This window comes from Danio aesculapii, chromosome 23 (assembly GCF_903798145.1).
Source record: "Danio aesculapii chromosome 23, fDanAes4.1, whole genome shotgun sequence".
Taxonomy (NCBI): domain Eukaryota; kingdom Metazoa; phylum Chordata; class Actinopteri; order Cypriniformes; family Danionidae; genus Danio; species Danio aesculapii.
In genome coordinates, this window is record NC_079457.1 from 43,415,285 (window position 1) to 43,442,861 (window position 27,577).

Genomic DNA, 27,577 nt, shown 5'->3' on the forward strand with positions numbered 1-27,577 from the left:
GATATGTGCGATCTGTTTATAGATGCTCCAATGTCCTTGTATCTGTGTTTGTCCTCTATGAACAGCTGTGGATCTGTGTTTAAGAAAGTGCTCAACAGTTTTTAAAATCATCTATCAAATGGTACCGAAGTCGATCCTTTTATAGATAGAGAAATTATGTTTAAAGGAGCAAAGTTAGACGTTTAAAAAAAAACATATTTTCAGTTAGAATCCTTGCCTGCGTTACATGATTGTGTCTGATCCTTCAGTTGCTGAATGTTGGCATGCGACGGCCACCTGGACGCAAGATCATCACAAACGTGTCTGTGATTGATGAGGTGCAGCTGAAGACAACCGAGAATGCCTGGAAGCCTGGCATGAAGCGGGAAGGTGCAGTTGAAGACCCAGATGCTCTGAGAACTCAGGTCTTATTGCACTTTATTACTTTGATAAAAGAATAATTTTTTTTTTTATTATTATTGTGTTAATACGTTGGTTAGTCTAGGGTTGTCATGGATAAATAAATGTGACACATTCAGTAGGTGGCAATAAGTCGTTATCTTAGGAATTCTGTCAGCATTCAGTAGAAACCGAAACCAAAAATGCTTTGTAATAATTTTTTTTTCAATTTTCACTTTGAATATCTAAGTTTTATAATTTAAAGTGTATTGTTTTCTTGTTGTGTCGTTTTTTTCTTGTTGTGAAATAGTAGGAGATTATGTGATCAGGAAGTGTACAAAAAAGAGCACCTTACTGTGATTAAGACCATCTTATGAAGAGCCATTTGCTCGAACCGTAACACGCTTTGTGTCAGCCTTTTTAATTGAATAAATTTTCATTTTTGGAGCATTAGTGTTGCCGCCTTTTGGAATATATAATAATTTTATTTATGAATTTTATTAAATAATATAACATAATTTTGTAAGACTTGAAATTGTATATAATAGCTGTTTATACATGCGTATAATAGCTATAATAGCTTTTTTTGATAGTAACGTTTTATTGATGGTGAACGAGTCAAGAATGATGACCTCATGACCTCACAATAGTGCTATTAGAGACAGCAGGAACGATATCCTGCATGGAAAGTCCTGTGTGCGTTATTTGAGCGAACTGCTGTTCTGGTGAGCATGTGCAGTTCATACATGGATAAATATAGCGTTCATGAGCATAATATCCAATTAATGGAATATTGAGCTATTTTGAATTTTGACCGTGGTGTGTGTGCAAGCTACTCGATGTTGCGCTATGCTGCTCTTATGCTTTGGTCAGTGCAGCAACAAGCTGCTCAAGTGTGGTGCAAGTCATTGAAATGAATGGGTTTCATAATGCAGTCTTTCCACATGTGCGGAAACTGCTGGGCAGTGTGTGTGTATTTCATTATTATTATTTTTTTCTCATTCTAAAATTTGTTGTTTCCCCAAATCATTCCAAAGATTAGTTCAAAACAGCTCATTTGTTTAGAAACTAGGCAAGTGACTTTCTTTATAAATGGATTATTGATTGGAATGATTTGTCCAAAATGTATTCATTTAAAAAAATATAAACACACACAGCATTGTTGCTCTGAGATTTGCAAGTATTCTACTCTGGCTTTGAAACTTTTTCAATTGAGAAAACAAATAAAACAGAAAATAATGCTTCTGAAATGTAACTTGCTTGGTATGAACCTCTATGAACTATGAAAAAACTGCTGTGTAAAATCACAGTGGATTGATTGTTGTCTTTGAGAACATTCAATAATGCGTCTACTATTATTTTTTGCAGGAGCTTTTCCGAAAAGTGCGCAGTATTCTCAACAAACTGACACCGCAGATGTTTAGCCAGCTGATGAAGCAGGTGACTGACCTCACCATCGACACAGAGGAGCGACTCAAGGGTGTCATAGATCTGGTCTTTGAAAAAGCCATCAATGAACCCAGCTTCTCTGTGGCCTATGGCAACATGTGCAGCTGTCTGGCCACGGTGAGATAGACCTCACATTCAGATCACCATAAAGATAATAATTATAACCATAAGTATTTTTTTATTCCTACATACATGCAAATCAACGCGCTTCACATAAATAAATAATATGAAACAACATCAATATCAGGTAAAGTAAAAAAAACGGATAAACAAATACAAAAAATCCCACACGTATAAACAAATAGAACAACATGATCAAATATATACTCAGAAAAATGCATATATGCACACACATACAGTATATAAATATATGCATGCACACCGTACAGTACATACATGTGTATATACACTCACCGGCCACTTTATTAGGTATTGCTGTCCAACTGCTCATTAATGCCGATTTCTAATCAGCCAATCACATGGCAGCAACTCAATACATTTAGGCATGTAGACATGGTCAAGAGGATCTGCTGCAGTTCAAACCGAGCATCAGAATGGAGTAGAAAGTTGATTTAAGTGACTGAATGTGGCATAGTTGTTGATGCCAGACAGGCTGGTCTGAGTATTTCAGAAACTGCTGATCTACTGGGATTTTCAAGCACAACCATCTCTAAGGTTTACAGAGAAAATACCCAATGAGCAGCTGTTCTGTGGGTGCAAATGCCTTGTTGATGCCAGAGGTCAGAGGAGAATGGCCAGACTGGTTTGAGCTGATAGGAAGGCAACAGTAACTCAAATATACACTTGTTACAACCTTGAGGCGGATAGGCTACAGCAGCAGAAGACCACACCGGGTGCTACTCCAGTCAGCTAAGAAGAGGACACTGAGGCTACAATTTACACAGGCTCACCAAAACTGGACAATAAAAGATTGGAAAAATGTTGCCTGGTCTGATGAGTCTCGATTTCTGCTGCGACATTCAGGTGGTAGGGTCCGAATTTGGCATCAACAACATGAAAGCATGACTCCATCCTGCCTTGTATCAACAGTTCAGGCTGTTGGTGTAATGGTGTAGGGGATATTTTTTTGACTCACTTTGGGGCCCATTAGTACCAATTGAGCATCGTGTCAATGCCACAGCCTACCTAAGTGTTGTTGCTGACCATGTCCATCCCGTTATGACCCACAGTGTACCCATCTTCTGATGGCTCACTTCCAGTAGGATAACGTGCCATGTCAATAAAGCCATGAAATCATCTCAAAACTGGTTTCTTGAACATGACAATGAGTTCACTGTACTCAAATGGCCTCCATAGTCACCAGAGCTCAATCCAATAGAGCACCTTTGGGATGTGGTGGAAAAGCAGATTCACATCATGGATGTGCAGCCGACAAATTCTCAGCAACTGCGTGATGCTGTCATGTCAATATGGACCAAAATCTCTGAGGAACATTTCCAGTACCTTGTTGAATCTATGCCACGAAGGATTAAGGCAGTTCTGAAGGCAAAAGGGGGGCCAACCCATCACTAGTAAGGTGTACCTAATAAAGTGGCCTGTTGGTATACGTGCATACATATAAACACATACACAATATACATAAAATTACACATACTTCACATACTATTAAATTTGTATTCAATTTTAAAAAGATACATCGTATGAAGACAAATTATTAGCACACTGATACATGAACTAAATGTTTATTTGTGATTTAGATTGAACATCATATCATATCTAAATCAGTCACTTGCATACATGTGTTGTGTTTGTAGTTAAAAGTGCCCATGACGGATAAGCCCAACAGCACTGTGAATTTCCGGAAGCTGCTTCTGAACCGCTGTCAGAAAGAGTTTGAGAAGGACAAGATGGATGACGATGCCTTCGAGAAGAAGCACAGGGAGCTGGAGGCAGCTACTGCGGTATGTGCTCAAGCGTAGAATGCTGCTCTTAAAGAGATGGTTTGCCCAAAAAATGACCATTCTGTCATCATCCTCCATTTGTTCCAATCCTGTTTTGAGTTTCTTTTTTCAGTTGAACACAAAGAGAGATGTACTATATATAAAGCGTTAGAGAAAAAAACAGCCATTGACTTTCATAGTATTTTTTGTTCTTACTATGGATGTCATTGGCTGCTTTTTTCCAACATTATTCAGACTATATTGTTGTGTGTTCAACAGAATAAAGAAATCCATTAAAGTAAATTGAGTGAACGGTCCCTTTAAATGGCTCACAATGTATTCAGATTGTGTATATGCTGTATTTGATGTTTGATTAATGCTGTGAGAATTTTCAGTTTATTTTGTAATTATTTATGTGGATTTTAATTACATTTTTGAGCAATCATATAAGTATGTTTTCCTTTATTTTCCTCAAGTAGAAAAATCAAAAGATCAAATACAATGCAGTGTTTCCTCTAGGATCTTTTTTCAGCTGTGGCAGCAGGCCTTTTTCACAGATCTACCAACTACCTATGGCGTTATTCAATGACAAATGGCGTAAGCGCTGTATTACAAGTCAAGATCTCATTCATGTAATACAAGCATCCAAATCTCTTTGCTTGCGTGCTGATTTCATGCACAACTTCTTGCACGCCCCTCAAATATACGCTCAAGTGCATATTTTCTTGAGTGCTCTCAAATAAACGCTGCTGAAGTGCGATTTAGTGCGTTTATATAACAAGTATGTCTCCAACATTTATTAGATTTGCTAGGAATATTTATGAATGTCTCCACTAGACCTACAGAGCGGCATTGATGCATCCTGAAGTAAAATGAAACGGCTATAAACTCCAGCAAGATAAAGTCATTGTATGCAGAACCATAGACCTTTATTTATAAAGTATAATTATGGAAACTGTGTTCATCTTAACTGAAAGCTATTCCATGTTTGCTGGCCTCGCGCATCGAGCAGCCCTGTCGGTCAGTGAGTCAGTCAGTCAGAATGTCACTTTAAAGAGTTAAACAAATAACGCACAGCACTACTACGGTTACAGAAAAATTCGCACTGTTATAATTCACTTACCTTTTAATACATTTTGTTGCGGTTATAACCCGCTATTAAAAAAAAAAAAACGATTGAATGTTGTGAATGAGATGTAGCCGTGGTAGAAGGATTTTGATGTGGCGCCCGGCCATGGAAGAATGAATGTAGCGGAAACCATAATAAAAATGTGCTAATATTTATTGTACTAATACCCAAATCAATGAGAAAAGATGCAAAACTAAAGTTTATGTGAGCATTATCATTATGTGAGCATTATCATTATGTGAGCATTATCATTATGTGAGCATTATCATTTGCCATTTCGTCACCTAGGAATTATATGGTTCTGTCTGCGTTCTAAATAATTTTGAGATATTGAGCTTCAAAGGTTTTGCATTCCATATAGCAAACAGTTCTCTTTCATACATTAAGATGACAGAGACCCTAAATGTGCTCTAAATGTAAATTATCAAATTTCTCTTTACATTACACAAGCTTCTTATTTGGAAGTCATTTTACATTTGGAATTCGAAGGTTCTATCTGGCAGATCTTTCATTGAAGCATTACTTTTCAAGAAGTACAATAAAAAAAATATATAATTTGGTGTTGTAACAATATGTTGATTCTTGAGAAAGTTACATTTTTGCTTTCCATAACAGTTTTTTTAATGATTTAGGATGAATATTTTTTTCGTTAAGTATTATTAATTGTTAAATTAACAAACAAGGCTGTGATAAATATTTGGTCCAGTGCAGTGCTAATTTTATGTAATTAATATGTTAATATTTATCAAATATTATACGTTATATGAATTATTGAATTATATCTATTGAGGTATATGCCCCATTAAATAAATTAAGTATTTTCCCTTCAAGGCTTAATATTACATTTAAAGACTTTAAAAGAAAACAGTTGATAAACAAATGAGTTTAATAAACACTGAAAATGTTTCACTGACTATATATACGCAATTAAAAAATATTTCACATTTAATATAAACATGTTTAATTTTTGTTTCTCTGTCAACAATGTAAAATTGAAAATTTCATCTCAATGTCAAAAAAAGCTTCTGAATCATCACATTTACACACGTCTCAGTTTTGTGTGGTGCGGCATTATTTAGGTGACTCTGATTTTGTGTGACTGTCTTTCTGGTCTTTTTTTCTGGTTCTTTTTATATCTGGTATTAATGCTTTATGTAATAGTAATAATTGATATATACAAATGAATAATTCACCTGTTAAATTGAATTACTCTCATCTCCTCCTCAACTTCATGAACTTGTAGTTCTTTACTAGATACAAATTTAGGCAATTTTTCATGATTTTTTCAATATTACCTTGTTTGTTGCACTGTTGTACAAAATTAATATCGAATTTGTAATCATGCTTATTTAAATGTTCTGAAATATTAGTATTATCTTTATTAAATATATCATATAGATACAATTATTTTTTAAATATTCGTGATTCAGATCTTGCTGCATCCGGCCTTCAGTGATCAATTTGACATGCCTTCCTCATTCTCTCTCAGTCCAGCGAGCGGGAGAGGCTTCAGGAAGAGCTGGAAGAGGCCAAAGACAAGGCCCGAAGACGCTCCATTGGCAACATCAAGTTCATCGGCGAGCTCTTCAAGCTGCGGATGCTGACAGAGGCCATCATGCACGACTGCGTGGTGAAGTTGCTGAAAAACCATGATGAAGAGTCACTGGAGTGCCTGTGTAGACTGCTCACCACTATTGGCAAGGACCTGGACTTTGAGAAAGCTAAGGTAAGCACAGTTTATCCTAATCGGGCATTAAAAATGGAAAACACATACATTATTGGAATACACTTCTAATTGATTTAAGGGTTATAACAAATTACTCAATGTTTAAGTGTACGTTGAAGAAATGACTAAAAGTGAAGCAAGTTTGTAATTATGTGTAATTCCTTTTTCTAGTTTTTATGAAATTATCAATTTTTTATATTTATATTTTGTTGTATGTATTTTTACTGATATTGTATGTGTAATAATGTGTTTTGATGCATTTTTAAGGTTGTCCTTTTTAAATGTGGCAGAGGGCAACAGATTAAAATGAGCCCTTTTGGCGAACTCTGGCTTATTTACTGTTGATTGAGCATTGTCCTTGGCAAATAAATAAATTAAATTACAAAATTATTATCATCTGTTAACCCTATCATGCTTTTAGATTTTTTTGATTCGACATTTCAAAACAACAAAGGTATACACGGACAATTGGTAAATGAAATTGAGCTATACAGTTTTGAGAGTTCAGCTTTTGGTGGTTGGGTTATGGTGTATTTGGCAGCTATTTAAATTTTATCAACATGACCCAATCAGCAAGTGTGGAACTCCCGAAGATTTGTCTTCAATTCAATTTCGCTGTGGTGTACTTGACTTTTGTTGATTTTGATATATTGAATCATACATTCAAAATTGCGGAGGCATGAGAAAAGGCACCAAGTAACTCAAGAATAAGTGTTAAATCCTTTTATTCTCAGGAACTCGCTTAAGGAGAAATTCAGCAAAAGGTCACCAAGGAAAAATAAAACACTTTTTATTATGTATTATTGTTAATTCTTATTTCATGTGTTCATTTAGGTTTGGTTTTTAATTGTATGTTTATTCATTAAAAGTTTTGTCATGAAAAATAGCATTTGTTGCATGTATGATATGATAAATGGCTTTTATTCTCAGAAAATCAGACAGGTACAGTAAATAATTTGATGTTAACCAAACATGTTTTAATCTAGTTTTAATCATATTTTCACCTGTATATTTTTTATTAAACACTAGTATTAAACTGTACAAGTTATTTTATGGCTTCCATCCATATGTAAATCTATAACTACCACAAGATATAATATATGAAAAAAAAATCTTTTGTTTTATCTTACCTTTGTGTTTCAATTTATGCATGAAAAGGCAAATTTTCCTTTTGCAGTTTGATTGACAGGCCAATTGATCTTAATGCCATCTAAATTTACTGAAATGTTGCTTGTTACAATGCATTTTTGCAAGAAATCTATGTTGGTCGTGGTCTTGTCAAAAGAAACCCATCATATGTGTCTTTTCTACTCTTTTCACGTGCTGTTATGCACTTGTTGACAATCTGTGTAAACCCCTGATGGTCCTTACAGATCTACAGAACATATGGATGCAGTTTTACATTTTACAAGTTAGCTTGAAAGCATCTGTTGCAAATGAGTCATTTTAATGTCCTCCAAGACTCACTTTGCAAGTAAGGACATGACTCACTTGAGTGCATAGTTCATCCAAATACTTCAGTCATTATTTACCTGCTTTCCTGCATGTCATTATTTATTTGCTTTGTTTTTTATAGCCACGAATGGATCAGTACTTTAATCAGATGGAGAAGATAGTTAAGGAGAGGAAGACTTCTTCGCGCATTCGCTTCATGCTGCAGGATGTTATTGACCTGCGACTGGTGAGTTGTGTGTTTTCGGTTTGCTTTCATACTGTGATCAATGGAAACTGTTTTTTTTTTTAAAACCTACCTTGAGTTCAGAAGTACAGCATTTAGTTTGAAGCTTGTTTGGTTTGTCGTAAAAAAAGAAAGGAGAAGAAAAGCAAAAACAAAGATGCACAATGAAACAGTTGTACTTTAAAATAGGGCTGCACAATATATGGTTTCAGCATTACTGCCTAATGACTACAGCCCCATTGACACCCTCTGCCAATGCATTGATGAAATTAACAATTGTGGCCCGTTTCCACTGAGTGGTACGGTTCGGTTTGGTACGCTTTCATGGCCGTTTCCACTGTCAAAAGGCGTACCATACCGTACCACTTTTTCGGCACCCTTTCGAAAGGGTATCAAACACGAGAAAGGGTACCTAAAGGCAGAGCTAGACACGCAGCTGAACGCTATTGGTTTACAGAGGTACGTCATTCGCTTACGCAACAAGCCAGAATAAAAAACAAAAAACCCGCCATGTTTAAAATGCACAGCCGACGAGCCGAGACATTACAGCGGATTTATAAATACATATAATAACGAGCCATGGGTTAGGGTTAGAGTAAATAGTACATTTTTATTTTTTTGGGTGAACTATCTCTTTAAGGCCTGAGACTGAACATTTCACCGTTTAAAACATTTGGCCACAATAAATTTTAATGTTTGTAACTTTAATAAAGATTACTGTATATGCAATAAATACTATGCAGTGTTGATTGCTCAATATCTGTACCTAAATACTGTTAGACCCTCCAGAAAACTTTTATCTTTGCTATATTTCATTTATCTATGCTTGTACTTTATTTGTTACATAATATTCGAGATCCAATCCCCTACAAAATCACCCCAATCAATCTTAAATGAAGAATTCTTTTCAAATAAAGCTGCTTTCACATTGCAATATATATAGCAGAAATCCAAAACATTGCTATGTCAGATTTTTCCAATATCATGTAGCCCTACTTTAAATGGACATTTCTTTGGATGACTCCATTAAATTATTCTGGGGTTTTGTATTAAAATGTATTTTATTGTTAGAGCATGCAATACTGCTTTTTATGATTTGATACTTCACGTCTAGATTAATTTCTATGATAGAAGCAGCTTCTTAATAATCCTGACAAGCACAAATAAATATGTAAAATTTGTCAAGTACATGTAATGCCATGTGAGAACAGAAATATTGTGATTTTATGCTCAATTAAGCTCAATTTTCAGCAAAAATGACTCCATTCTTCTGTATCTTGTAATCTTTCAGAAATTAATTTAATATGTTGATCTGCACGAGAAATATTTCTAAATATACATATTAAAAGCAGTCATATTTAAACTACTTGATGAAAATTGATGAATAAAATACATTTCTTTAAAATAAATGACTGACCATAAACATTTAAACTATATTTGCATGCTTACAGTGTACAATTTAATGATGGCAAACAGGAATTATGCATGGCATCAGAAATTCTATTGGCGTTTATTTTGTACATTATTTACTCAAATTCAAAGACATTTTAAAACAATTAGCCTCTGAAAAGGCTACATTTGATAGTTTTGTCTCTACATTTTTGACTACACAGAAATGGACACCATGATCTCAGCATGGCTAAATATTGGGTTGAAATTCGCTTAGAATATTCTATCATCATCTTTACTTTCTGAATCATTAAATATTTTACAGCATGTTTAATATATTTTGGCAGTCATTCTGGAGTTCCCAGATCAAATTTTATGTTCTTCTCTCATCTCAGCACAACTGGGTTTCACGAAGAGCAGATCAGGGCCCCAAGACCATCGAGCAAATCCATAAAGACGCAAAGCTGGAGGAGCAGGAGGAACAGAGAAAAGTCCACCAGCAACTGCTTTCCAAAGACAACAAGAGGAGACCAGGTCAGAGAGAGCGAGAGAGACTTGTGCTATAGGCTAATCCCCTTTACAGCTTACTCAGTCCTGTGGGACTCATTCTGTTTTTCACTCTGTTCCTCTTTATATTGCAGTGGTGCAGAGAGAGGAGACCTGGAGCACTGTGCCTATGACTAAGAACAGCAGAACAATAGACCCCGCCAAGATTCCCAAATTCTCCAAGGTAGAGTCTAAAAGATGTCAAACTAAAGACTTTTTTTCTTTTCTCTGATCAAGTCTTGAGATGGCTAACAGCTGTGGTTTAGAAAAGGAGAGTCCAGATCGACCATTCTGCTTATGTTTTTCACACTTCCTGGCAATCTGTTTGAAGGAAGGAAGCCGCGTTTTTATGTAAACAGTTGATCTTATCAGCTGAGTGACACCTTGTGAAGGTTGGGCGAAGTATGAGTTGGTACACGTCAAGGTTATTTTAGTAAACCAAAACTTAAACTAAGACTAAAACTATTGGTCAAAAAGCATTTTAGTAAACCAAAACTTAAACTAAGACTAAAGCTATTGATCAAAAAGCATTTTAGTAAACCAAAACTTAAACTAAGACTAAAACTATTGGTCAAAAAGCATTTTAGTAAACCAAAACTTAAACTAAGACTAAAACTGTTGATCAAAAAGCATTTTAGTAAACCAAAACTTAAACTAAGACTAAAATTGTTGATCAAAAAGCATTTTAGTAAACCAAAACTTAAACTAAGACTAAAACTATTGGTCAAAAAGCATTTTAGTAAACCAAAACTTAAACTAAGACTAAAACTATTGATCAAAAAGCATTTTAGTAAACCAAAACTTAAACTAAGACTAAAACTATTGGTCAAAAAGCATTTTAGTATACCAAAACTTAAACTAAGACTAAAACTATTGGTCAAAAAGCATTTTAGTATACCAAAACTTAAACTAAGACTAAAACTATTGGTCAAAAAGCATTTTAGTAAACCAAAACTTAAACTAAGACTAAAACTATTGGTCAAAAAGCATTTTAGTAAACCAAAACTTAAACTAAGACTAAAGCTATTGATCAAAAAGCATTTTAGTAAACCAAAACTTAAACTAAGACTAAAACTATTGATCAAAAAGCATTTTAGTAAACCAAAACTTAAACTAAGACTAAAACTATTGGTCAAAAAGCATTTTAGTAAACCAAAACTTAAACTAAGACTAAAACTATTGGTCAAAAAGCATTTAAGTAAACCAAAACTTAAACTAAGACTAAAACTATTGATCAAAAAGCATTTTAGTAAACCAAAACTTAAACTAAGACTAAAACTATTGATCAAAAAGCATTTTAGTATACCAAAACTTAAACTAAGACTAAAACTATTGGTCAAAAAGCATTTTAGTATACCAAAACTTAAACTAAGACTAAAACTATTGGTCAAAAAGCATTTTAGTATACCAAAACTTAAACTAAGACTAAAACTATTGGTCAAAAAGCATTTTAGTAAACCAAAACTTAAACTAAGACTAAAACTATTGGTCAAAAAGCATTTTAGTATACCAAAACTTAAACTAAGACTAAAACTATTGATCAAAAAGCATTTTAGTAAACCAAAACTTAAACTAAGACTAAAACTATTGGTCAAAAAGCATTTTAGTAAACCAAAACTTAAACTAAGACTAAAACTATTGGTCAAAAAGCATTTTAGTAAACCAAAACTTAAACTAAGACTAAAGCTATTGGTCAAAAAGCATTTCAGTAAACCAAAACTTAAACTAAGACTAAAACTATTGATCAAAAAGCATTTTAGTAAACCAAAACTTAAACTAAGACTAAAACTATTGGTCAAAAAGCATTTTAGTAAACCAAAACTTAAACTAAGACTAAAGCTATTGATCAAAAAGCATTTTAGTAAACCAAAACTTAAACTAAGACTAAAACTATTGATCAAAAAGCATTTTAGTAAACCAAAACTTAAACTAAGACTAAAGCTATTGATCAAAAAGCATTTTAGTAAACCAAAACTTAAACTAAGACTAAAACTATTGATCAAAAAGCATTTTAGTAAACCAAAACTTAAACTAAGACTTAAATGATACAATTCACAGTAAATGTAAAACTAAATGAAACTAACAATAATTATTGAAAAACTTGAGAAACTTTAAATAAAATAAAAATTATTATTAAAAATGAATGATACTTTTTTGAATTTATAAGCACTCGTTCTGTGGTACAAGAATATATTTTCTATATAATACATAAAACGTGTTGTATCTTTTCTTCATTTGTCAAAAAATGTAAACAATGCATGTTTAACTGTACAGAATGATCATTAATATAAAGTTTTTCAGAAATTGTACTTTTATGTATGGCATTTGTATGGTTTTGTATTCAGTGTTTGTTCACACAATTGTATTTTTTTTATCTATAAGAGGTTTGCACAATTACTTTAAACTGTGCAAATGCTAAACTTTGCTTTGGTTTATTCCAGCTCTTTGACACACATTAATATATCAGAGTCCAAATTTCTTGCTTGATTTGTTCACTTTTTCTGAAATATGAACTGTACACTGTAAGGATTACAGAATTAATGAACCATTGAGCAATTTTGGTTATGACAACAAAAACAAGGATCAATTTTTGTTTTGGAGATGTCACTAACTTTAGGGTTATTTGAGGAATTAAATGAATTTCCTACACTAGTTTTGCTTGCTTATCATTTAGTACAGCATAAATGTTGCAGCACATTCAAGATTATTATTACTACACATAATAAATTATATTAGAGAAAATAGAGTAAATATTACAGATAATATTAAAGAAATAATATTGATTTTTTTTTTTAATTGTTCTATATTTTATTTGTATTTATAATTAAAACTGTTTAAATATATACTAAATAAAAAATTATGTGACATATGAATCAAAATGTTCATATTTGTCATTTGTCACTATTTCCTATTCAAATAGAAATCTATTCTAGGCTTGGTTTTACAATGCCAACTTTCAGACCACTAAAGCACAACAAAAGCATTATTAAAAAGCTAATAATTCTGACTTGAACTGGATCTATATATATTTTTGATTTTGATTATAGCTTTAAATTTGCTAAAAGCTTATTTGACTCAACAGCCCCCTCTGATGGATGTTCTGTTTGCTTGTGTAGTGGAATCTTAGTATCTCATTGATTCTGGGGATCTGCATTGCTGCACATTTTAACAGATCATGAAGCTCTCTGAGAATCTGCATCTGTTTTCAGTCAAGCTCTTCAATAAAGGAGATATACAGGGTTCCCACGGTCATGGAATTTTCTAGAATATCATGGAATTTTAAAATGTTCATTTCAGACATTGAAAGTTAAGAAATTTTATGCCGGTTTATCCAAGTCATGAAATATCAGGGAGTTTTTGTTTGTCGTTTTACATTTTTTGTGCCTCCTATTTATTAAAATGCATTTTTATACTGTATCGTGTTTTTAATCATGTTGTTTTACATGTTTTGTCCGCTTTTATGGTTAGGCTACTTTTCAGTGCCATTTTCTTTTTTCTCCTGCTTGGCAACAGACACTCAAATGCAGTTACCAGGATGAACCTGTTAAAATATTTTTTGGGCTGTTTTTTTGTCTTCTCTGTGCTCAACCTTTCCCACCTAGATTTTGCACAACATTACATGATTTTTGCTCCACAAAATGGCAGATTTTGAGGGTGATTTTCAAGAAATTTGTGGCAAGATTCATTGCATTTATTGTGTGGTTTTGCTGTCACAATATACACAAAATTACACATCTTTTTTCTTCAAAATCAAGACCCTTTAATACAATTCAAAAGCATGAATATATGAAAAAAACATGTATAACAAAATACAGAAAACAGTTTTTTTTTTTTTTATTCAGAAGAAGTCAGGGAATTTGACATTTGGTTTAAAGCGGGAACCCTGGATATACAAAGTGTTCAGCGCCAAGGTTAAGAACTGTTCTATATGAATGCATGAGAAACTGTAACTTGATTCTGATGAAACTGGTTTGCTTTGTCTGTGTGTGTCTTATTCAGCCAGCGATAGATGAGAAGATTCAGCTGGGGCCGAGAGCTCAGGTAAACTGGATGAAGGGCAGCAGTGGAGGAGCTGGAGCAAAAGCCAGCGAATCAGGTAAAGTAAGACTGATGTTCTGTCAGTTCCTGCTGTTTTCTACTTCATGCTGGATATATATACTAATTGCAACCTTTTTTTTCTGACTCGCAACCTTCAATTCTTTTAGATGCGACTCGGCCTAGTGCCAGTTTGAATCGTTACTCTCCTCTGCAACCCTCGGCACTCCAGACCTCTTCTTTACCCTCCACATCCCCAGATTTTGATGCCAGGAGAGTTCTCGGCAGGTACGGTGCAAATGTAAAATACCAAAATTGTGAAAGGGAAAATTATTCTTAAATTATTATTCTGTGGTGGTTATCAGCATTTTTGAATGTGTGTCAGATGTACGTCTGAATGAAGAACATGTCATCTGTGAACAGGTCTTCACTCTGTGCTGCTTTTTTATTGTTATAATTTTGTTGTAATAATATAGTATAAATATAGCATGTGGTTATTGAAATCTTAAGAAAATATGGAAATACAATTTAAATAATAGATAGTATAATGCATTAATTTTATAGGATTCTCGCGGGTCTTGACATTTCTGGAATATCATGGAATTTTAAAGGTGTTATTGCAGATATTTATTTATAGATATCAGGGATTTTTGTTTGTCACATTAAATTTTAGTCCCCATTTATCATAATATATATATTTTTTTTATATACCATTTTTATTGCATTGTTTCATGACTGTTGATATGGGCTCTTGTTAAGCTGTTTTTCAGCTTAATTTTTTTTTACTTTCACACTCAATAGCTGGCAGTCACTTAAGTCAAACCAGTACATAAGTAATTCACCCGATTGTACCTTTTAATTAAGGCTAACTATTTTAGGTGTTTTGTGGTCAAATAACCACCTTAAAGTCTGGGTGTTAAAAGGTTGATGAATGAAAAACTAAATGTAAAGTCTGTGAAAGTACTATTAAGGTTTCAAATATGGGAGAGGGAGCAATTCGCAGCCATGCAATCACGTTTTTTTTTGTCAAAATCTAAAATAAATTAGCCATTGTTGTTATCAAAGTGACTATAAAAGTCCCGCAGAAGACATTGAAGCTAAAACTATTTTAATACGAGTCAAAAAAACAACAGTGACCTGTTTTTCTGCAAGTCTTGGAAATTCAACATAGATATTAGATAAGTTAGTACTGGAACTAATCTAACTAAATTTACGATAATGGTCCAAAAATTTGTAGCCCAAATTTATATGTTGGGGAAAATTTTCAATAAAAATATTCAATAAAAATTTTTAAAAAGAGTTTGAATTTTTGCTTTTGCAATATTTCTCATGAATTAAAATGTATTATCTTTCTAAAAGTGTTTGTTGACAAATTATTTTAATAAATATCTGTTTAATAAATAGGATTTGTTTAAATGCACCAAATTATATTACTTGTATCCACTTAATGGATACAAATATTTATTTTCAAAATTTGCTGTACTCATTTATGCTGTGCACTATAAATGAATCTTTTACTTTATTTAAATTTATTTAATAGATTAATTGTTTAATTTGAATTGAAGGAAACATCTTTTGTATTTTAGAGGTTCATGAAAGTATTTTTGTGTGTGTGTGTGTGTGTGTGTGTGTGTGTGTGTGTGTGTGTGTTTGTAAATATCTCAGTCGTGGAAGCTCAGGGCGGGAGCGCAATGACAAGCCATTGAGTGCGGGTCCTGCTCGGACGGGGCCTATTTTATTGAGCAGCAGCAATAAAGAGACCCCCGAAGAGCTGGTCCAGGAAGTGTCCCGGAGAGACTCCAATGCTTCAGATACACCCAAGCTGCCCATCAGCACTGCAGACAAGAGCAGACTGGAGAACAGCCAATCCAGAGAGTCTGGTGAGCCACACAGTCTCCATCATAATGACAGCTCTAATTTACATTTAAAGAGATTGTTTACATTTAAAAAATTGGAACTTTGTAAAACGTTTCCTGACTCGTTCTGCTAAAACACCCCAAAGTTGCTCAATAATATTTACCTCGGGTGACTGTGCAGGCCATGGGAGATGTTTAACTTCACTTTCATGTTCATAAAATCATGCCTTCAACATGTTCCAGACTTGTTTAAATTCCTCACTTGTGTCGAACACATAGATTACAAGATATTTCGAAAAACGTTGTTTAAACGTTATTTAAAAGTGTTTTGAAAAGATTTGAAACCAGTAAATTTATATTAATTATTTTGGATTAACTACACTTTCGAGATTAAATCCTAAATTAAAGTCTGTCTCTGATTTCAGATGTTAAACTTGAAGCACTCTCAGGACCCTCTCCAGATAAGCCTGCATTATCAGAAGAGGAGATGGAGAGGCGGTCCAAGTCTATTATTGATGAGTTTTTGCACATTAATGATTACAAGGTTTGGATTCATGTTTTTTTTTTTTTTTTTTTTTTTTTTAAACACCAAAAATACTATTGCTTCATAAAACCTTAATTAGGGTGTTTCTGATCATTGGGTGTGTTTGTGGTGCAGGAAGCTTTGCAGTGTGTTGAGGAACTAGAGCAGCCTGCCATGCTCTATGTGTTTGTGCGGGTAGGTGTGGAGTCCACGCTGGAGAGGAGTCAGATCACGCGAGACCATATGGGTCAGCTGCTCTTCCAGCTCCTGCAGGCTGGAGTCCTCCTCAAACTTCAGTTCTTTAAAGGGTAAAACTTGCTAAACATACATAGACTCACGCAAAATGCAGAAGTTAACAGATTCTACATTTTATTTTAGTAGATATTTAGTTACAGCAGATTTATTTAGATATTTAGTTACAACATGGTACCAAAGACAAAACCGAGAGCAAAACATGTTCTCTGCCATTCAGTTGTTTCTTAAAAAACAAAAATACTGCATTTGTAGTTGGGAGGGATGAATTGAGATATTAATCCAAAATCAAACAAAAAGTACTCAGGGGTAGCTTAAATTATGTGTTTGTGCTCTTTGGGTAAGGGATTCATCAGAAAAAACAGCAAAAATCAGACCAAGGCACTTGAAAAATGTGAAAAAAAATATAAATTAAAAAAACCCTTTATTGACTGGCTTAAAACTTTGCTGTTTTGGCAAACAATTGCCTTCATCAGGGCAATAGTGAACACTATGGTCTCATGACACATTAGACTATCTAAACAATACTAAAATAATGTATTGAACACAAGGTCAACTCAGCAACCATTATTAATTCAGCATTGAGAGAGGAGAAAACTGAGATATTAATCCAATTCCAAATCTGAAAGTGTTTATTGTACCTTCTCAGTCTCCTAATGAGTTATGCACTGAAAGAGTCGCAATATCTTCTCAGTTTCAAAAGACAATACATTTGTTCTACTGGATATCATTACAGAATATGGCTGTAATATTCTTACATATAAAAATCAGCTAGTTCGTTATTTAATAAAGACATTTTTCTATTGCAATCTTTCCAGTGCTTCCCACACATAGACTTTATTGGCTATATTAACGACAGCCCGAGTATATTCAGTGACCCATTTTTTTATTTTATTTTTTTTATATCTGCTCAACATAACCAAACATCCACGATCGATTAAGTAGGGGAACATTTTCTCTTTTTTACCCTCTTGCAGACCTACAGAGACGTGCCTTTTTTAAAAATGGCCATTTAAGTCTTTTTAGAAGTCTTAGAAAGTCTTTTTGGGGACTTTCTAATTCTCCTAAAATGTCTGGGGTTCTGCTTTTGCTTTCTTAAAAGCTGTCACTGCAAAATATATGAACACCATTATTAATGGTTAATCAACGCATTTGCCTTATTTAAATAATCTACACACTTTAATCTTGTAATTATTATAATTCTTAGAGATATTGTCTGTTTTTATTTCCTTTTCTGTCATTTATTTCTCATATGCTGTATATTTGGCATTCAAGTTTGCTTTGAACTTGAAAGAGGGAAAGAAGCAGAGTTGACCTGTCAGTGGGTGCACATGGCTCCTGAATAGTTTAAAAGTAATCGAAATAGTGGAATTCTTTTATTTTAATAGTTTTTTTTATTTACTTTAACCCATTGAAAAGAAACAGTGTATAATAACAGTGTTATAATAAATAAAATTATTGTTAAAAATGAAATTCCATATAGTTTATATTTATGTGATAGTGTAACTATTTATGTGATGTGGATAAATGGTGTTTCAATCCGGCTTGCACAAGTATATTTCAAACCTGTGGGTAGCACTGCTTTCCATAACATGGATAATATATTGTTTACTGTATCGATAAAGACAGATTCACCCATTTACCTGCTATAAATAAATTTACAATATTGGAAAATGACTTTTGTTTTCCCCCTTCTGTGGAATGAGATGTTGTTCTTTAAGGCTTTTATATGATTTAGAAATGACACCCTCAGTTAAATCATCCTAAAAGTCTCTCAGAATGCCTAATCAAAGTCGGTTTTATTTTTTTGTTTTTTTTATAATGATTAATAATTACCTGGTGATGCCTATAGAAATCCAATTTTTCAAGTCAATTATACCATTTTTTTAAAGATTTTGAAGTCTTTTAGGTGATCTTTTTCTGTGAGGGAGGTCATAGATTTCTATGATTTCTGTGTTAGTAATGACATAACGCACCAAAACATAGCGAGCAGCCTTGCTACTGGCATTCTATGAAGGAACCATGAAATAAATATGGACAATTGTCGCATTATCTGTTTACACTTGGTATTTGCATATGATTTTTTAAATATGATCTCAAGTGGATGATGCCATTAAGGGGTGTAAACGGGGTCTATAAAGTTGAGTTGAGAAACCAACTGTGGTCAAACGTGTTATAACCACAAGAAAGACCACTTACTCTTCACCTACTGACATTATGACATATATATATACACGTGTTATTGCATGTGTTGTGAGAAAATGCATTATATTTTGCTGCGTTGTACCAAAATTGCAGATGCCATTTGCTTGCTTTCCTGCTCTCTCATAAGCTGTTAAACATGGGTTTCATGTTCATTCGGTAGTCTTTGGGTGTCACTCTGAGCACACCTGCAAAAGTGATGTAGAGCATGACTAAATAAGAGAAAAGGATCTCAACAAAATCCGAATAGAAGTGGTCACAAGACGCATTTGAACCTGTTAATGCCAGTTTGAAATAAGAATGCGTCTCAGCTGACCATGTAATCGGATTACTGAAAACCGATGTTTATATTAACCCATAGCATCTTTCAGAATATATTAAAATATGTGATGCTCTGGAAAATAAAATATTCTCAAAACTAAAACTAATCTGAAGGCTAAAATTTTAGAATAATAAACAGTGGAAATAATAAAGAATTATAATTAACATTTATATTAAAAATTTAAAAATTGAGCGCAAAAATTTGATTTATGCTTTCTTTAAAATGAAAAGGTTCGATGCTAACAATGACTACGTTTACATGGACACCAATAATTTGTTTTTAATGCGATTAAGAGTCTACCATGTAAACAGCGATTTTTGATTTATTTAATCAGATTAAGGTCATAATCGAACAGGCATGTAAACACCTTGATCGAATTATTACCGTCATGTAGTACTTTTCGCTGCATTTTGCGACAATATAGTCCACACACACACACACACACACACACACACACACACACACACACACACACACACACACACACACACACACACACACACACACACACAGACGGCTATTTGACACAATGGGGTTTGACACTCTGCACCTACCCAGTCAGTGCAGACCACAGTCACCTGCATCGTGAAATGGTTTTTTTTCTTTCATTCAGCATGTGGTATGAACTTCCATTAAAACAACACTCTTCCAGCAGTTCAAAGTTGCATACAATATCTCGTTTGTCACGGAAGGCGTGCATAAAATGTTCGCGAATGAAAGTGAAAGTGCCAAACTGCAGTTAAAGTCGACAAATTAAAAATGAAACACCCGAAATTGCATGAAACTCCAGAGGAAATGCGGATAGCTCGGTGTCGCAATGACATTAATCAAATTATTTGCTTTAACATGTAAAACGGGATCATGAAAGTAACACTCAAAAAGCAAATCATGTAAACACCTTAGTCTTATTATTCTCTTAATTAGATTAAGCAAATAATTTGATTACTGATGTCCATGTAAACGTAGTCAGTGTGTTTGTTTTGTCCCTACAGGTTTTCTGAAACTCTTGAATTAGCAGATGATATGGCCATTGATATTCCCCATATATGGCTGTACCTTGCAGAGCTGGTAACCCCTGTGCTTCGAGAGGGGGGAATCTCTATGAGAGAATTATTTAGGTGAGTTTTTACCCAGCAGCGTTGTTGGATTCGGACTGAACTCATTGAGCAATTGCTTTAATTTGCTTGTTTCCACAGTGAATTTAGCAAACCATTACTCCCTGTGGGAAGAGCTGGGATATTATTTTCTGAAATATTGCACCTTCTATGCAAACAAATGGTAAGCAGAAACACTGAAATCCATCCTTTTTTTTTTGCCATTTGTAAATATGGTAGAATCGATTGAATGGTTTGTGTATGTTGCAGAGCCATAAGAAAGTGGGATCATTATGGAGGGATTCTGGGTTAAGCTGGGCAGATTTTATACCTGAAACAGAGGATGTGCACAGCTTCATCACAGAACATGTGAGTTTCTCAAGACCCTGATGCACTTTCACACTGCGCCTAACCCTTGTTACTTCTTTTTACCCTGGCTAAAAAAAATGTTTCAAACCTTTTATTTGATAGTTTTGTTAAATCCACATTGTGGTGTTGAGTTTTATTCAGTGTAAAACGGAACAGTGTTTGCTTGTGGCCATTGGATGCTTGGCAATAGACAGCCAATCAGACATTGAGCAGTGAGGCTCATGCCAATTACAGTACATGAGCATCCTGTGAATGGCAGCGGTGTAACGGATCACTGTTGATCTGTGATTCGTACGCATCACAACCCACGGTTCGGCACACAAAAGGCGGCAGGCCTTTTTACACAGATCTGCTTACTACCTGTGGCGTTATTTCAATGACAAATGTCGTGAGCGCAGTAATACGAGTTGAGATCGCATTCATGTAATAGCCTACAGCATGCAAATCTCTTTGCTTGCACGCCGATTTCCTCTGCTCGTGCGCAAAGCTTCTTGCGCGCTCAAGCGCAGACAGTGTTGCCTGATTGGGCAGTTTTGAATTTATTTTTGGGGGGTAAAAAGTGACATAGCCGGGTAGTGAAAATTTGGCCGGTTTTGCAATGACGTGCCCGCCAGCCCGGTTTGATCTCCCAAAGAGATGCCATAGCCCCCGTTCTTCGCATACATATGCTTAGAACAGTGTATAAATGCTTATGATCTCGACAGCTTTTGGGCTAGAAACAGTCAGCATCATCTGGCAACACTGAGCGCAGATCTGCGCTCAAATAAACGCTGCTGAAGTGTGATTTAGTGCGTTTATGTAACGAGTATGTCTCCAACATTTATTAGATTTGCTAGGAATATTTATGAATATCTCCAATAGACCTACAGAGCAGTATTAATGCGTCCTGAAGTAAAGTGAAACAGCTTTACGTCGTATTAGCTGGCCTCACGCATCACGCACCTGCCAGTCAGTCACTCAGCACGTAACTTAAAGGGTTGAAGAAATGACGCACAGCACTACTACGGTCGGTTACAGGAAAGTTCACGCGGTTATAATTCACTTACCCTTTAATACGTTATGGTGCGATTATCACCCGCTATTAAAAAATAAAATGTTTTGAATGAGAAGCTGTAATGTAGCCGTGGCGGGATGAATTTTGGCGTGGCGCCCCGCCATGGAAACCATGCTAAATTTGTAACGATTGCAGAGAGATCACCTCTTGCTTCATTCAAATTACATGTATGAAAGCATTTAGGGTTTCCTGTAAAATATAATGATGACGGAGGAAGTTGTGGTAGGTATGGATGTGGTGGGTTTCTTAGGTGTTTTCTGTCACTACTTGTTTAGCCTGCATTCAGTGTAAGCTGCACGGTTAATCAGTAAAAGATCGGGATCTCAACACTCATAAACCAACATAAATTATAAATGATGGTGATTTGCATGTTTATTAATCCTAAGAGATTCAGTCTTAAGTCTTTTGAGTCAAATAACACGGATGTATTGGGATAACATTTTATAATGTAGATAAAACCACTGATGTTTATGGTACAGATCACAGTCATGTGGATTTGTCCACTGGCTTGCATGGTTCGGGACTTGTGGAGCTGTGCATCGATGGATTTGCTCTTCAGTGTTTGAACTCTCAGCAGTGAATATTAAACCACACTGAACTGAACTAAACTAAACTGAACTTCAACACTGAAAACAGGACTGACACTGTTTCAATCTACTATAATCTGCTATGTGAAGCTGCTTTGACACAATCTGTATTGTAAAAGCGCTATAGAAATAAAAATGAATTGAATTTAACAGTGCTCAAAAATGAAAGTTGAAGGCAGCAATTGCATTATAGGTGGTGACAACCAGCCATCAAAAATATGCCACTGAATAATTCTTCACGTTTCATTGCTAGATTGATCATTTTTGAAGATTTATGAGCGAATAACTGAATAATTTATTGAAATTTAGACTGAATATACATTTAAATATACATTTTATACTAAATATACACATTTAGCGTCATCAGCAACAGTAGTAGTAACAGTCAATTTTTCACAGTACTGAATAATTTATGATTTATTTTTATTCAGCTGATTATTTCTTCATTTTATATTTAATAAAATTACAGCTTCTAATTTCTGTTTGCTAAAACCAAAAGTGTCTTGCAGTACTGTTTTTGTGATAAATGGAAAGCAAATTACATCAGTCTCCTCCCCTTTTGGGCTGATCCGAAAAATGATCCAATCTGTGACTAGAAAACTAGAATGTGATCCGAACTGTGAGATTTGTGATCTGTTACACCACTAGTAAACAGGTTGCCTGCTGATTGTCCAATCACTGGCTATGGAAATCGGTAAAAAAAGTTGGTACTGAAATATTAAAAATGTCCATTTCCATGTTGCTTCTATCAGTGGATCTCTCATATCTCTGCTCATAGAAGGATCAGCTGATAAACGTTACTTTCCAAGCTCAAATGTCCGTGTGCTGTGTTTGTGAACAGCGGTGAAGAATGAACTTCAAAGCCAATCACAGTCTTATCCGTTAAGCACGTGATGGCCAATCAGTGCTGTACTCGATATCAGTAGTAGTTGATACTATTTAAAACCTTAATTACAACCGACCAATGCTAGTTCAGCTATTTGAGCTTCAGGAATGAACACCAAAGAGTTCATTTTGGCCTAATTTTGTTCTAAATTAAATCACAACAGCTTGTTTTTACAATTTAGCTTGAAGTATGTCAGGGCCTTTAGACTAATATGTGTAAACTGGCTGTGTTTATATATAATGTGTCCTCTTAACAGAAACTAGAGTTCACTCTGTCTGATGGCTCAAACCCGACCGAGGCTGTCTCTAAGAGAACACTCTCGCCTGAGGAACTGAACAAGCAACTTGAAAAGCTATTACTTGAGGACATGGTTGGTGATGAACAAATCTTCGACTGGGTTGAGGTAGATTTTATGTCCAGCTCATTTTACTGAAGATTGATTAATGGTTGTAAGATTGATTGTGGTTATTTTACTTTACGGGTGGTCATTTCTTACAGGCCAATCTAGATGAATCAGAAATGGGTTCAGCTCCTTTCGTCAGAGCTTTAATGACTGCTGTGTGTAAAGCAGCAGTAAAAAGTAAGTGCCTCTATATTGTTGTACATAATAACAGAGAGGTGTGTTTGGGTAGCAGTGCTTGAGCTCAGCAGTATCCGTTTCTGTTTGTGAGTTTATCTCTTCTGCCTTTCCTATTCACTATTAGTATGTTAGTAAATCAAATGTGATGAATAGGTGAATTGCTTTGAGAAAGACAAGATTAAAAAGAGAGTCATCATTTTAATTCAGGGTACTTCAGCTACCTGTTTTTCTTGTCATCATTTCTTGAATTATTGCTCTTAATCTGCACAAGTGAATTTTAATATTGTCCCAATTTGTTGGCTTTTGGTGGCATTTTGTCCAATACATTGGAAAATATGGTTTTCAAGGATTTTTAATGAATATTTAGCATTGAGCCCAATATGTGCAACTGATCATGCTAACTGTAAGTCTCAGATTTAAACAAACAAAAAAAAAAATAGGTCAGGTCATATTTAATTTAAAAAAACTATATAGATATATAAAGATTACAACAATTTACTTAATAATGAGACATTAGATCAGGGGTTTTCTGTAAACCAGGGGTCTCAAACTGCCAGCCCGTGGGACCATTTGTGGCCCCCCCTCCTCCCTCCGGCCCGCAACTGATTGTGAATTTTTTTTATTTTATTTTTTTTCACGATCATTGTTGTGCAGTCGCATATAGCCACTTGTGGTTTTGACCCCACCTACTGGACATTTAAAGTACTGTACTATATGTTCGGGTTACTTTTGGTTTCTCTCAGTGTGCGGTTGAGAGTAATCCACATGCAGATTATTCTGGGGCTGATTTAAACGTTAAAATAAATGTCCAGAAGTGCTCTATTTCAACTAAAGCTCTATTTTTATAAATATTCAAGGGTCATTTGATTATTATCAGTTTTATACCACCTGTATATACCACTTGTTATACAAACACTTCTTCGTGGCTTACACGTTATGCTGGTGGTGTAAATATGAACATTTTGCTAATATTCGATTCAAATTGTCTCATTTGATAGATTTTGCTCATATGCATATTAAGATTTATATAAAAAATGTGCATTAGTAAAATGTTACTGCTGACTGAATTGAACATGTTAAAGTCAGTGTGACTATATACATAATTTCCCCCTCTTTGTTGTAGTTTTACAAAAAAAAAAATTATACTGAGAACAATTGCCTGTAAAGTCAACAAAGTTACCCTAACTGATTTTTTGCTGTCTTGTGCTATTTGTTAAACATTGGTTAAGCATAAATTGATTGGGACATTATTATTATTATTATTATTATTATTATTATTATTATTAAATTGTAGTATTTTCATAGCAATTTAAACTACCCCTTTAATATGTACAACAAGAAACAAAAAGGAGCTTTGATACTCGGGGGAAGAATATCTGAGTGCATCAATTGCATCAGGTTTCCACTTTTTTTTGTTTGCTAGAATGTTAAAACGGCCCTCCTAGTCACTGATATGGCCCCCTACCAATTTGAGCTTGAGACCCCTGCTGTAAACAGTGCACTAGTAACTTGAACTCAAATGAGTTTTTGAAATCTTTAATGTTATATTTTCCTTCCATATTAGGCTAAATGAAAGGTAATGACAAAATAATGTATATGAACTCAAAATATAAATTTAATATTAAACATAAATGTATATAGGCCATTTCAATGTGGTGATCTCATTAGCCCATGAACATTTCTGTTTGTTATCAAACTATTTCATAACAGTAACAAGAGACAGTTCAGTCACAACTTATTGTTAAAACAGCTATTATAACATTGTTTATCATTATGTGGCTCTTTTTGGATTCTCGGAAACTATAGAAATTAAGAATATAAAACAGGAAATATGTTGGGACAATTGTTTTTGTTTACATCCCTCTAAATGGTCTATATATTTTATAAAATGCTGATTTTATAGTTTAATAAAATGTCCAGGTCAGAATAAATATGCTGTTTAATTTTTAGCTAAAAAATGAATTTCACAAAAGCTGTTTAAAACGATCGAAGCACATTTTACATGCAATTAAGTAATATGCTTCAACCACTTTTGATGTGGACTGAAAAGAGAATTTTGTCTTTGACCAATATTTTAATTTATTTTGGTTCAAATCTAAAATGGAGCAATAATTGCCTAGTTAGATTTCCTTTCATGCTACAACCTTTGTTTGTAATAATCTAAGTATAGATGGTTCATCACATTTTAACACTGCACCTTTCATTTGATAGGAAAGTTTGTACCACCTTATGTTTGCTTTTTATGTGAAACTTTCAAAAAACAAATTCTGTAATCTTTTGTGTTTTTTCTACAGCCGAGGGCTCCTCGTGTAAAGTGGACTTGTCCATAATCCAGACGAGATTGCCTGTATTACACAAGTACCTTAACTCAGACACAGAGAGACAGTTGCAAGCACTTTACGCACTTCAAGCATTGATAGTAAAACTGGACCAGCCTGCTAGTGAGTGAAACCTGTCACATTTCTACTTCAACTCACAATAGATTCAACAATTTTTGTTATGAACTCGTGCACATGCAGCTATGGGAAAAAATTAATGGACTATTCAAGTTTCTCTGCATTTATGATTTATAGTTATGTGTTTGGGTAAAACATGTTTTTTTAATACTGTAAACTAATGATGACATTTCATCCAAATTAAATCTTTATATTTTTATTCGAGTCATTTAGAATTCGTGAAATAAAAAGATGCCATATAATCAGACATGTTTATTTATTTTTAGATGACACAATACTGTTTTAACTTGTAATATTTATAAGATAGGTTATCAGACTCCCTTTATTTAATATTTATCTCAGACAAATATTAACCCATGCTTTTAAATCTAATAAATACAGAAAAACTTGTAGTCTCTTAATTTTTCCATAGTTGTATAAAAACTAAAATATAGTCATTTAAAAAACTAAAGTATATAATAAAATTCATGCTTTATATTATTTTATTATTTTGTTAATTTTATTTTTAATGTTTATGTTGGGCAAGGGCTACAAATCAGTAGTTTATTTCATAAAAACTAAATAAATATATATAAAAAACTAAAGTATATAATAAAATACAAACTTTATCAATATTAATATTTTTTATTTGTCTATTTTATTATTAATGTTTATAATGTACAAGGGCTAAAAATCAATTTTTTAAAAAACTAAAGTATATCCGCTTGTTAAGTGATGACGGATGGAATACTGTATCTAAGTCAAGTCGCTACTCATTTGAATTGGGAAAATATTTGTTTATGACCACTTTTTAGTCATATCACACATTATGTGGACTTTATTATGTCTCTGGACTTTCTGCATCACAGACACCAATATTTGAACAATCACTTTTTGGCCAACGGATATTAGCCATGGATATATATATATATATATATATATATATATATATATATATATATATATATATATATATATATATATATATATATATATATATATATATATATATATATATATATATATATATATATATATATATATATATATGGCTAATATCCGTTGGCCAAAAAGTGATTGTTCAAATATTATATATATATATAGTGATCGTGATTTTCGAAAGTATTACATCACTTTGTAAACATTTATTATTACCATTTGTTGAGTCTCCTTTACAGTTTCATTG

At 33.8% G+C, this 27,577-nt stretch overlaps 1 protein-coding gene across 1 annotated transcript in view; it reads left to right on the forward strand.

The window, feature by feature from the left end:
• The window catches only part of eif4g3b (eukaryotic translation initiation factor 4 gamma, 3b), a 79,810-nt gene that overhangs the window by 51,317 nt on the left and 916 nt on the right, over window positions 1-27,577 (forward strand). The window contains exons 14-31 of the mRNA XM_056448722.1: window positions 249-404; window positions 1,747-1,944; window positions 3,603-3,749; window positions 6,347-6,583; window positions 8,160-8,264; window positions 10,046-10,184; window positions 10,292-10,380; window positions 14,196-14,292; window positions 14,402-14,519; window positions 15,897-16,111; window positions 16,513-16,631; window positions 16,746-16,918; window positions 20,379-20,504; window positions 20,583-20,664; window positions 20,751-20,849; window positions 23,633-23,779; window positions 23,875-23,956; window positions 26,251-26,397. Of these exons, the coding sequence (XP_056304697.1) occupies window positions 249-404; window positions 1,747-1,944; window positions 3,603-3,749; window positions 6,347-6,583; window positions 8,160-8,264; window positions 10,046-10,184; window positions 10,292-10,380; window positions 14,196-14,292; window positions 14,402-14,519; window positions 15,897-16,111; window positions 16,513-16,631; window positions 16,746-16,918; window positions 20,379-20,504; window positions 20,583-20,664; window positions 20,751-20,849; window positions 23,633-23,779; window positions 23,875-23,956; window positions 26,251-26,397 (2,476 nt within the window). The remainder of the gene's footprint in view (window positions 1-248; window positions 405-1,746; window positions 1,945-3,602; window positions 3,750-6,346; window positions 6,584-8,159; window positions 8,265-10,045; window positions 10,185-10,291; window positions 10,381-14,195; window positions 14,293-14,401; window positions 14,520-15,896; window positions 16,112-16,512; window positions 16,632-16,745; window positions 16,919-20,378; window positions 20,505-20,582; window positions 20,665-20,750; window positions 20,850-23,632; window positions 23,780-23,874; window positions 23,957-26,250; window positions 26,398-27,577) is intronic.